Genomic DNA, 12,732 nt, shown 5'->3' on the forward strand with positions numbered 1-12,732 from the left:
CCCTAAAAAGATAAAAACCCTAAGAAAGTTTTTCGTGACACGGCAAAGCATGCCGCGACACGGCAAAGTATGACGTGACCCGGTACACTTTAGTGTGACGCGGGGTAATTTGGTGTGACGCGGGACAGAAACAAACCTACAGACGATAAAACGCGTTTAGGGATTACGTGGATAAAACACGGAGCAATCCTGTGTCACAGGATGTGCACCGTGACACGGGAAAATATGCCGTGACGCGACAATACTTCCCGTGGCGTGGCACTTTTTCCCGTGACACGGTGGAGTTTTTGCGTCCAGATTCTTAAGCGTGTGGGAAAGAAACGCAGAAAAGACACAGGAAAGCACCGTGTCGGGTGAAAAATCCCGTGTCATGGTACCATGCCCCGTGCCACGTCATCATCTCCCGTGACGCGGCAGTTTTAGTTAATCTGAGGTAATTCCAGTTTTTTACGCGTTTTTATAACTACGATAACTTTTGATCCGTAACTCGTAATAAGGCATATAATATATCATTGGAAAGATTATCAAGTCTATTTTCCAACCCAATTAGAATCAGGTCAAAATAATTTGTAGATTTTAATATATGGCCGTTTTAGTAGAAGGGTGTCGGTTTTGGGCCGAGTTTATTGTTTGGCTCATATCTTCTTTGTTTTAAATCGGAATTGGGCTTATGATATATTGTTGGAAAGCTTATTTCAAGGACTATCCAACCAAATAATAATTGCATCAAAATTATAAGACCAAAAAATCAGTTTCTCTCGGTTTTGCGATGTGGACACGAAAAGTGGGAAACAAGTTATGATTTAGGAAAATGAGCTAGGAAATGGATTGGTTTATGAAATATATTGAATTAAAACATGGATTTAAGCACTCCAAAGATTAAATACTCAACTCGACCAATAATGACGGTGAAAGATTGTTCATCATCAAGTTTGGTTTTGGGGAGACATTTTTAGGTGTCTACAACATGGAATCTAGTAAAATTGTACATATACATACTGTTAAACAACGTGCCATTAGTCGTGCAAGGTCCTACAATAGGGTTTAATTTAACGTGAAGATCACACTTCTTTAATCGTATTGCAATTTGGCAGCGTGTTGGGTGTCATGCCTTAGCTAGTTAGCTTAGTCGCCATATGTTCACACGTTAACGAGTTGTATTTGTTGGAAGTATAGGTTATATATAAGGCAAACTACAAAGGAAAATATATATATATATATATATATATATATATATATATATATATATATATATATATGACCTCTGATTTTTGTTATTTGTAATTTTGGAGTATTATTTGTGAGATTCAAAATAACCCATTGCTAAACACTGCCAACAAAAATGATCACCACCGCCAACATTTGGTGTGAATGGACAATCGTACCCTTATTACTTCACCATCCCTTATCCTCCCGGCGACCCACAACCCCTTCCAATCGGCGATGACCACCACCACCCTGATCGGCGACCCACCATACCCTCCTCTATGACGACCCACCACCTTCCCTCGCCGGCGGAAAGGTGGTGGTTTAATATATTTTTTTTATTTCAAGCAACCGCCGTAACCGGAGCCCAAAATCGGTTACCGTGCGCGATAACCAGAGTCCAAAACCGGTTACCATGCACGGTAACCGATTTTGGGCTCCGGTTACCACGCACGGTAACCGGTTTTGGGCTCCGGTTACCGTGCACCTTAACCGATTCCATGGTAACCGGAGCCCAAAACCGGTTATCGAGCCCGGTAACTGGTTTTGAGCTCCGGTTGGTACGGTTGTCAGAAAAAAAAAACCACCACCTTTCCGCCAAAGAGGGAAGGTGGTGGGTCATTTTTAAGGGGGATGTGGTGGGTCACCGTTCAGGGTGGTGGTGGTGGTCAACGCCGGTCAGGGTGGTTGTGGTGGTGGTCGTCGTCGCCGATCAGTGTGGTGGTGGTGTTAGTCGTCAATTAGGGTGGTGGTATCAAAGTGTTAGTGATTGGTGGCAAGAGGGAAGATAGTGGTGAAGTACTAAGGGTATGGTTGTCAATTCACATTAAATGTTAGCGGTTTTGATCATTTTGAATTGCGGTATTTAACACCCCCTTAAAATATTCTAAAGTTACTAATAATAAAAATCGGAGGTAGTACAAATTTTGTATGTCAGCTTTGAGCCTTATTAAATGGGGCTCGCTCCACTACAACTAAAGAGTTTTGATGAAAAATATAAAGTAGACCAATGTTAGCGATTTACTATAGGTGATCAACTACAAGTATTTGTTGAGTAATTAGGTTTTGATGATTATAAACTAATGATGATTATCTATCTAACATGTTTGTTTAGATGTGCATAGAAAGAACAAGTTATGCTTGGAACAAGGAACCTAGGTAACGTCAGGTATATATCAGGAACTTAAGCAATATAGGATAAGCAATAAGGGAACAAGAACAATGATGAGTGTTATGGTTGATAAGTATGATGATGGCTAAGGAACCATGAAGGTAACTATGTAAATAGGTGTTTGCATATGTTAGCTTCACGAGGTAAGTATCCTATGCATATATAGGTCATGTATGTGTAGGAGTCTTTTAATTTAGTTTAGTTTTCTTTATTGTTTTTATAAATGAAAAAACTAACCTTCTGTTTTACTTTGTTATCCTCAGAAGTTTGCTCAGTTTGTCATCATCAAAAAGGGGGCAACTTGTTGAACCTTTTGAGGTTTTGATGATGATAGTTATGATTGAGCAAACTTCCATCTAATAAGGATTTTCTAGTGTTGTGATGTTCGCAGGTTCAGTAACCATTGGGAGCTGAAGTAGGAACTGAGACAAAGGAACTTTAGAAGATCCATGAGGACAAGTAAATACAGAAGAAGAGTTCCAGTAATGGAACTTCCCGAAGTTTCCTAACAAGAACTTCAAAACGGGTGTAACGACCTGGTTCCGGTGTAATGCTGGGGCAAATCCTGAGATCCAGAATACATCAAGACTACAGAATTCCAGAACAAGAATCTCAGAGAAGCAACATGAAGACGGAGAAATAGAAGTATATTGCTCTAGGATTCATGTAAGTATGTTGGACATAAAAGTCGGTCTGGAACAAGTTTAAATAGAACCAAGGTGAACTCCAGAAAGTCAATGAAATTAGAGTTACTAACTTGTCAGGAACTCAGAGACTGTCAGAAGTTCTAAACCTAATATGAACTTAGGTATGCACGTCTTTAAAAGTCAGTTTTAATGATAGATATTTATCTAATACGTGCATATCTTTTAGGGATTTAGTTTTACTGAATAAAGATATTTATTTTCTAATAAATTCCTTTTGGAAAAAGATAAGTTGTTTAAAAAGTATTTTTAAACAAAAAGATAAGTTTTCAATAAAATCTGATTTTATATTAATTATATCTTTTTATTATTGACAGATTTTATTCTTAACAAAAAGATATATTTTCGGAAGACTTGTTTTAGAAAATATCTTTTAAACTTATCTTTTCATAAAACCTATCTTTTTCAAGGTGAAATGAATAATTTGAGTGTACTATAAATATGCTCATATGTATTCATTCAAAGTTGAGGCTGATGAAGTGGAGTGGTCGTGCTTAATGGTTTTATCCTTCACCACGAAGCTAAGTCAGTCCTCCTGGTCAAAGTTCCTATCAGGTTTTGGTTATAGTTCGTCCAGTGAGTTCCAGACAGATCTCGAGTGTCCAACATATTAGTTTTATCTCTTTATTCATATATATGTATTTAGATTTATTCAATGAGATCTTGTAATGGGAAAAAGGGTTTGAGTGTTTTGGATTTTGGGGTGAGATTGTGAATTCTCTTAAATTCACGTTTGAGTGTAAGAGTTTGAATTCTCTAAAATTTGAGTGGTAGTGAGTCACTTCGAGTGTGTCTTGGGGTGCATAGTAGGAAAAAGGAACCTGAGTGTGTCTTAGGTCGAGAAAGGAACCTGAGTGTGTCTTGGGTCGAAAAAGGTGCCTGAGTGTGTCTTAGGTCGAGAAAGGAACCTGAGTGTGTCTTGGGTCGAAAAAGGTGCCTGAGTGTGTCTTAGGTCTGATAGGATAGGTTCTTATCAATTAGCAAGTGTCCGTGGAGGAACTTGTGAAGCAAAGGTCCGTGTAATAGGTTGTACTAGGAGAGTTACCTATATATTATAGTGAAATTTGTTTGTAAGTCCCTATAGGGCCGAGGTTTTACTTCCAGCTAGGCACTGGATGGTTTCCTCGTAAAATTGCTGTGTGCTTTAAGTTCCTTTTGCGTTTGTTTTTAATTTCCGCTTAAGTTTCGCGATTGGAACCTACTACTATTCACCCCCCTCTTGTAGTAGTTCATCTAAACTAACAGTATTTAATAAGACTACTCCGTACATGTTAATAAGACTATATTACTGAGTAATACAATTACTATCTACTTAGGCTATAATGTGATAAAGCAAAAAATTTAGGGGTTTAGGTTTTCGAGAAATATATTTCTTTTATTTTTTAATTGCATTGGTTTGACTTTATTTTGTGCTATATACATAATCAATTTCACCAATGTTAGTGATTTATTAGTGGTGGTCAACTATAGCTCAACCTTGAAGAATTGCGGGTTTGAACAAGCCTTAAAACTCATCTTTTGTAAATAATAAAAAAAATAAAAAATAAAAAAATAAATAAACTTGGTCTGAAAAAAGTTCGACACATTTTTGCTACTCCGTAATTTGGAATGAGATTTGATGTTAAGATCCAACCTAGCCCGAGTTTTGATCACCTTTAACTAGAGCTTACAATCTTTGACACGATACGACAACATAACCGAAACCGATACGGTACGAACACAAAGTTACTAATTAAGAGAAAGCACGAGGTCGACACGACACGAAAACCAACCTGAACCCGACCTATTTAAATAAAGTGGTCAAAGTATGTAAGTATCCTATATTTTACATAGTTTTTAATAAATTTTGTGAACAACACGAAATTGACACAAAATCTAACACTGCACGAACACAACACGACACGACCTTTTTGCTTGCTCTGCCCTTTAACATTCTTATCGAATTTTTTTTTTTTTTTTTTTTTTGACATAAATTCCGAATTATTATTGCGCATCAATTATTTAATTTTAAAATTTCCTTAAAACCTCACTCAATTGTCGGACTTTCAAATCGGGTGTCTTATACCCATGTCAAATTGGATAACTTTTTATTCTTGGTTCGAATCCTTCTCCTAGTAGCCCAAGTTGTGAAGCGACCACAAACAAAACAGGTAATCAAAGCCTTTTTGTTTCTTAAGCGTGTTTTCTTGAGTAACTCTATTCGTTCTAGAAACATCTTGAGTAAAATAATCAAATTCTACCCAAAACAAAATTCTACCACTCTTCAACTTTCGTTCCTATAAATGCTCTCTCAACACATCAACTCTCTACATCTTCCATTAGACATTCATACCTCAAAACCTCTCTCAAAATAAAACATAAATTCTCAATAACTCAGATTCAAAGATGGAGAACATGATGAACATCCGACAATCAGAAACCCCGACACACTGCGCAAAAGGCTGCGGATTCTTCGGAACAGCGGCGACAATGAACATGTGTTCGAAGTGTTACCGTGACCACCGTCTCAAGGAGGACCAATCCGTGACCGTTAGAGCCGTCGTTGAAAAATCGTTATCATCGACATCTTTGTTGACACATGAGTCAGTAAGTGAGGAACCGAAACATAAGTCAGATGAAGCGGTGGTTGTGTCGGCGGAGAAGGAGGCAGAGAGTTCCACAAAGGCGGTGAATAAGTGTATGAGTTGCAACAAGAAGGTCGGAGTTGTCGGTTTTAAGTGTAAGTGTGGGTCCACTTTCTGTGGGTCCCATAGATTTCCCGAAGAACATAGTTGTATATATGATTTTAAGGTTGCTGCTGAAGTTGTCATCGCTAAACAAAATCCCAAGGTTTTTGCTGATAAGTTGCACAAGATCTGAAATTTTAGATTTTTTTTAATTAGGTTTTATGGTATAGATTAACGCTGTGTGTATGTGTTTGGATTGTTTTGATTGGTGATTAGTTTTTATAAATAAAGAAAATTTTAGAGATTTAGTGGATGTACATTATGATGTTCTTTGGTTTTTGTAGGATTAATTTTTTGATTATTTGTTGTTTCAAAATTTTGTTTATTACTTGAAGTCTTGAACAACCGAGCCATTTGTAGGTTGATTATTGAAGTAAAGTTTTGAAGAAATTAATGATATTAAGGGAGTAAGAATTACCAAAAAGAGTTTGAGTAAAGAAAAAGTCCATACAATAGATGTCTTGCATGTATACTAGTTTTGTGTTTGGGTGATCACTTACTTTATTAAAGTTTAGGATAAACTTTTTGTCCCAATTACCAACACTTAACATACCCACATTTATTACATATTATTTGTAACGATTAGATATTTTCCCTCTCTACTTTATGTCAAATCGGTGCAAATAATATGTAATGGAGGTAGTATATCATTGATACAAATCATATTTTATAAAAAGGAATAATCTTTTTTTATTTAAGATATTTTGAGGTAAGATATACTTTCTATGTCTCGATCATGGGTAAACCAAAATCACAAATTTTTGTGTGTGGCTGGTCACGCGGCGTGGCCAGCCACAATTTCTATTATATTTTTAAAAAAATTACCACAAGTCTTCTCTCTCCCCTTTTCTTAGCTTTTTCTTCAAGCCAAACCACACATCACCAACAACATATATTTATTCCACCCATTTTCTCTCTCCTCTTTTCTTAGCTTCTTCTCCAAGCCAAATCACACATCACCAACAATCATATCTCTACTTCACCCATTTTCTCTCTCCTCTTTGCCAAATTGCTGCAATTAAAACCCGAAATTGTAAAAATTGGGTGTCAAATTGCTGTAAAAAATTGCAATTAATTAACCTTAAGATCATCAACCACATATTCCCACCCCGCCACCTTGAAAACCCTAGCCACCCTAAAATCTCCAAAGCCACCTTGAAATATAATAGCCCACCCCATAAACCCCACCAATTTCTACCCCCACACTTTAACCTTAATAACCACAGCACCCTCGACTGCCCACCAATAACATCAACAACCAACATGAGAAACATGGGGTGTTTCGAAAGTTGGTATTTTTATAAAAAGTCCATATAATAGATGTGTTGCATGTATAAGAACCTACTAGTTTTGTACTAGGGTGATCACTTTGTTTATTAAAGTTTAGGATAAACTTCTTGTCCCAATTACCAACACTTGACACATATCATTGACACAAATCATATTTTATAAAGAGAAATAATCTCTTTTGATTTAAGATATTTTGAGGAAAGATCTACTTTCTACATCTTGATGTCCCTTTCTATTTAAATGTTGTACTTTTTTACATTATTACCCTTTTTTTGATGAGTTCATTGTCATCATTTTTTATTTTTTATTTTTATTCTAAGGAATCGACAACTTTCTTAATTCCTGTGTTGGCTATGTAAAATCCCAAAGAGATATTGTATTATAAAACGAAACAGTGGTATACTTTTATAGTTCTGGTAGTATGACAAAAGTTGATTGTTACTCCGATGTTCAGATTATCCTAAACTTTAAATACAATCATATATCTCCTTTTGATAATGTAAAACATTTAGACATTGATATCATGTTGTTTATTTATATAATAGTGTATTTTTTTTTGTAGTTTTATTTGTAAAAAGATATATATGTTATTATTAGCTTGAAATTTGTTATTGTACTTAATTTATTTCTAATGAACTGAAAGTATTTTTACTAAACTAAAATTATTTTTTCTGATTAAAACTTATTTTTTAGATTTCTATTTTTAATTAAAATATATTATAAATGGATCTTATATCAAAGAACTTTTTAAAAAGAATTTGATCATGGAAATAGAATTGAATTACAGGATAATTATTAAAAGTTATGATTAATTTTGTACATATGAAATATTAGAATTCTATCGATAATATAACTCTATACAACAATTTTATCTTAAAAAATCTATCCAAAAGACGCTTACTTAGCATCACATATGTCACAATAATACATGTTTATCTCCTACATGGCGCAACACTTGGCGAAAAATTGTAATATCAAGTGTTGCTGTTGTGGCCTAGCTGCACATAACCTGTAACGGAGGTAGTATATATATATATATATATATATATATATATATATATATATATATATATATATATATATATATATATATATATATATATATATATATGTATATATATAATCATAAGACTTTATAATTTTGAAAAAATTTAAAAGAATAATTCCAACTTTGCTCGACCTGCTCAAAATGAGCCAACCTTTGAGTATTATGGGAAGGAGCCTATCTTTACCCTCTACTATCTCAAAACAAGCTTTTTAACCCATAACATGTTTAACAAGTTAATTTTGTTATTTTTATATTAAAAAAAAAAAATAGTTTTTCCTCTAACCTTTCTTCTCCCACCCTAACCACCACAATACAACCACCTTCATTGACAGCCACACGCCCAGCCGCCTTCCTTAGCACCCCCACCCCAAAATGGCGGTATCCACCTCGAAAACCCCACCCTCACCGAAAAAAATCCAACTTATTATTTATTGAAAATGTCGAATTTGCCCCATTGAGAAACATAAGGTGTTTCTCATGTTGAGAAATGGATGTTTTCTCCTTTACAACTAGAAAAACGTGGTGAATTAAATAAAAAGGCATTACTTTATGTTAAAATATCTCTCTCATAATGACGGGTTGCAAAGGAAGGGGAAGGCAAGGTGTGGAAGGGGCAATTGTATAGGCAGGGGCAGACGGGAGGGTTGTGGTTACTAATTTAAAAAACTGTTAAAGATTTGTTTTAAAAAATTAGAAGGCAAAGGTAAAATCGTTCCTACAATATTCAAAGCTAATTAGCTCATATTGAGCATGTGAATCAAAGGTGAGTTTATTCTTTTAAATTTTTCCAATTGTTTTTCCATTAAACAATAATTACATAAACTATGGGAAGTGAATAAAATAATATCCCAAAACGTACACCGCCTTCCTTTACCAAAATTCGGACACGGTTGAACACGGTTTGGAACTCGGTAGTGCACACTAGAAACATCCCACAAAAGTTAAAACCGTCAATTCATTACACAATCAAATTCCAGTCACTTCAAATTCAAATTGCTATAAATACTCTGCCACACCCACACGACCAAACCCATCATCCTTCTATTAAACTTCTAAACCTCTTCTCAAAACAAAACTCATCAATTATTACATACAAGAAATAATCCGACAACTTCAGATTGAAAGATGGAGAACATAATGAACACCCGACAATCAGAAAGCCCGACATACTGCGCAAAAGGCTGCGGATTCTTCGGAACAGCGGCGACAATGAATATGTGTTCGAAGTGTTACCGTGACCACCGTCTCAAGGAGGACCAATCCGTGACCGTTAGAGCCGTCGTTGAAAAATCGTTATCATCGACATCTTTATTGATACATGAATCAGTTAGTGAGGAACCGAAACAGAAGTCCGATGAAGCGGTGGTTTTGTCGGCGGAGAGTTCGACAAAGGCGGCGAATAGGTGTATGATTTGTAACAAGAAGCTCGGAGTTGTCGGGTTTAAGTGCAAGTGTGGGTCCACTTTCTGTGGGTCCCATAGATTCCCTGAAGAACATAGTTGTACATATGATTTTAAGGTTGCTGGTCAAGTTGTCATCGCTAAACAAAATCCTAAGGTTGTTGCTACTAAGCTGCAGAGGATCTGAAATTTTAGAATGTAATTTTTTAGGTTTTATGATTTAAATTTGCACTTGTTTGGATTAATTGATTGATGATTAGTTTTTATGAATTAAGAGAATTATAGAGTTTTACTATTTTTATGTTGGCACTCTTGGTAGTACTATTATTTAACCTTATTTTTCATTGTTTATTAATGTAGTTTTGTTTATGACTTGATAAATTGGGTCACCTAAAACTCAAACGCTTAAATTAAGATTTTTATGCTGGTTATTGAAGAATAGTCTAGAAGAAATTATTGATAATGAAAGGTTGAGACGTTGAGTAAGCATTGAGATATGAATGATGTTTGTAATTGTCGGGAATTTAATTAAAATTCAAATGCAAAACAATGATAACTATAAGACGTGTGTCTTGCATCATCTTTAGTGTTTTGATACGTGAAATTTGTACAGTAATGTTTAACGGTTGGTACATGGATAAGTAATTGGCAAGATTAAGCTTATGTCAACATTAAATTTAGATTACTATTTGTTGGGGCCGGGTCACCCACCTTGACGGGTTGCACGTACATTAAGCATTAGTATGATATTGTCCAGTTTGGGACTATCTCGTACGAATTTGTTTTTGGACATCTTTTCAAAAGGCCTCATACTATTGGAGTGTGCTTTCACTTATAAGGAACCCTTCACCTCTTTACTACTTCCATATAGAATTTGGGATGAACAACCCCATCACTATTTTTCAAATCTATCTATAATATTGCAAATTTTCAACCACAGATTATTAGATTGGAGTACTTATCGTTGTAAAAATAGCTTTACTAGTTAAGTTCGAGTTTGAACATCATACTTTGAATCATATTAAATTGGCAAAATTAGCTGCAACACCCTAAAATATAGCTTAGGTGCACTGAACACCTGAACTTTGCATAGTAACCACACCACTAACTATGATATTAGGTGCGACGAATCACGTATGCCATATATGAAAATTTCCACCAACTATAGTATAGCTTGAGATTTGATAGCTCTAGTTATAAGATCATGTCAAGGAGTACTAGAATCAAACATGATTTTGTTACTTATGGGCTCAATGGGCTAATAGCCCTAATATTTGAACTTTTTATGAATTTACTCCACATAAAATATTTATTAAAGAATAATGTGTAGGCAGGATATCACGACATATTATTGTTATCATAGATTAATACTCACTCTAGCTCCATTTATTTGTCTCATTTATCATAAAAGGTGTCTTTTAAAAATTGCCTCATATTATATATGTTTATAGGGACCACAAGTCTACAATTCTACTCTCACAATTAATTTAGGTCCTATTATTTTTCTCTCTTGTCAATTCTACCCAACTAAAATTTTAGAAAGCACAATATGAATATGAGGTAAACATTTAGGAACGGAGGGAGTATGTAGCATGCATTAGACAATTTAAGTACGTTTAACAATTTTGTTCAAATAAGAGATTAGAGAATATTTGTAAAATATAGTTTAAGTTCATGATTAATTGCCTTTAAAACTAATATTAGGATAGTATCATTGTCAATATTCTTTGTGTACACTCAGCCACTCAGTGTCAGGAATACATGAACAATCAAACATTTTGGGCTTCATTCATTTAAGGCCTAGAAACTAAGCCCAAAGTCTGCAAAGGCTTTATTTTTAACGGAAAACATTTGTCCAAACCATACCTTAATCAGCCCAACTCATAAGACTCTAAGGGTTTTTTTTTTTTTTTTTTTTTTTGTCTTCCAAAAAAAAAAAAAAAAAAAAGATAACAATATTTTTGTAACTTATCCAGTCTAAAAAAATTTTATCCGATTTTATCTGAATGGTTTTTTACTTGTAAAAGAAGTAATAAGAAATTCAAAGAAGCTTATAATAGGAAAGTCATCAATCCCAAACAATGAAACCATTACTAAACCGACTTTTTCTCATTATAAATTGGAGGTAAACACCCTAAAATCCATAATCTTAAAACCATATAATACCAATATACCATCTTCGTATACTTCGACCAAAACCCTCAAAGATTTTCACGTAGAAAAGTGAACAAAACCGCGATTTCAACATGGAGAAGATGATGAAGAACAATAACGAAACGAGTTTGTTGCAATCAAACGATCCAATACACTGCGCTAACGGGTGTGGTTTCTTCGGGACCAAGGCGACAAAGAATCTATGCTCAAAGTGTTACAAAGAATTATGTCTCAAACCCTTAAGTTTGGTGACAACAAGTTTGGAGAAGCCCTCAAGTTTGTTGTCTTTGTCTGACGATAAAGAAAAGGAAGAGGCTGTTGTTGCGGAGGAGTCGTGTTCGAAGAAGGCGACTAAAAACGGGTGTGAGATGTGTAACAACAAGGTTGGAATGTTAGGGTTCAAGTGCAAGTGTGGGAGTACTTTCTGTGGATCTCATAGGTACCCTGAAGAACATACGTGCACGTTCGATCACAAAGCTGCTGGTGTTGCTCAGTGCCGTCTCAGACATTTTTGGGGCCCGGAGCAAAACCTTAAATAGGGGCCCCGACCCTAAACTACAAAGTGTATTTTGTACGTAATTTAACAATAAAATATTTTATCCCTTATTATTGGATAATTAAAAAAAAAAAAATTTAATGGGCATCACAAAATTTGAAACTAGAGAGAGAAGAGAGCAATAATATACTCCTTTTATTTCATAAAAATCACAACACTAACACACATGTTAATGCACACATTTGACTATATATATTTATTAATCCAAAATTATTTTACATGACAACATATGTTTTTTATATATTGGTAAAAAGTATTGTTAAAGTAAACACAAATTTTTGTATGCGGCTGGCCACATGGTGCGGCAGGGGTTACTTGTATGGTGTTACTATAGGTGTTACTTGTTTCTGGGGTTACTTGTATGGGTGTTACTGGTTTTGTCAGGGGTTACTTGTAGGTGTTACCTGTATTCCGGGGTTACTTGTATGGGTGTTACTGGTTTTGGTCAGAGGTTACTTGTAGGTATTACTTGTATTA

At 35.0% G+C, this 12,732-nt stretch overlaps 2 protein-coding genes and 1 pseudogene across 2 annotated transcripts; all 3 read left to right on the top strand.

Annotated features, from left to right (window-relative positions):
- The first annotated feature begins 5,466 nt into the window (after positions 1-5,466).
- Positions 5,467-5,940, top strand: LOC145566770 (zinc finger A20 and AN1 domain-containing stress-associated protein 7 pseudogene; annotated as a pseudogene).
- Positions 5,941-9,270: 3,330 nt separating this feature from the next.
- On the top strand, positions 9,271-9,732 carry LOC145566771 (zinc finger A20 and AN1 domain-containing stress-associated protein 9-like). Its single transcript, XM_081626086.1, has one exon. It carries the CDS (start codon positions 9,271-9,273, stop codon positions 9,730-9,732), a length of 462 nt encoding a protein of 153 aa, XP_081482212.1.
- Positions 9,733-11,791: 2,059 nt separating this feature from the next.
- LOC145566772 (putative zinc finger A20 and AN1 domain-containing stress-associated protein 8) lies at positions 11,792-12,238 on the top strand. Its single transcript, XM_081626087.1, has one exon. The coding sequence runs from the start codon at positions 11,792-11,794 to the stop codon at positions 12,236-12,238; it is 447 nt and encodes a 148-aa protein (XP_081482213.1).
- The last annotated feature ends 494 nt before the right edge of the window (positions 12,239-12,732 follow it).

The sequence above is a fragment of the Chenopodium album genome, chromosome 11, assembly GCF_948465745.1.
Source record: "Chenopodium album chromosome 11, dcCheAlbu1.1, whole genome shotgun sequence".
NCBI classification, from domain to species: domain Eukaryota; kingdom Viridiplantae; phylum Streptophyta; class Magnoliopsida; order Caryophyllales; family Amaranthaceae; genus Chenopodium; species Chenopodium album.

Bases quoted from the DNA above. Each gene is read 5' to 3' on its own strand.
- LOC145566772 (XM_081626087.1), top strand. From the start codon at position 11,792: ATGGAGAAGATGATGAAGAACAATAACGAAACGAGTTTGTTGCAATCA.
- LOC145566771 (XM_081626086.1), top strand. From the start codon at position 9,271: ATGGAGAACATAATGAACACCCGACAATCAGAAAGCCCGACATACTGC.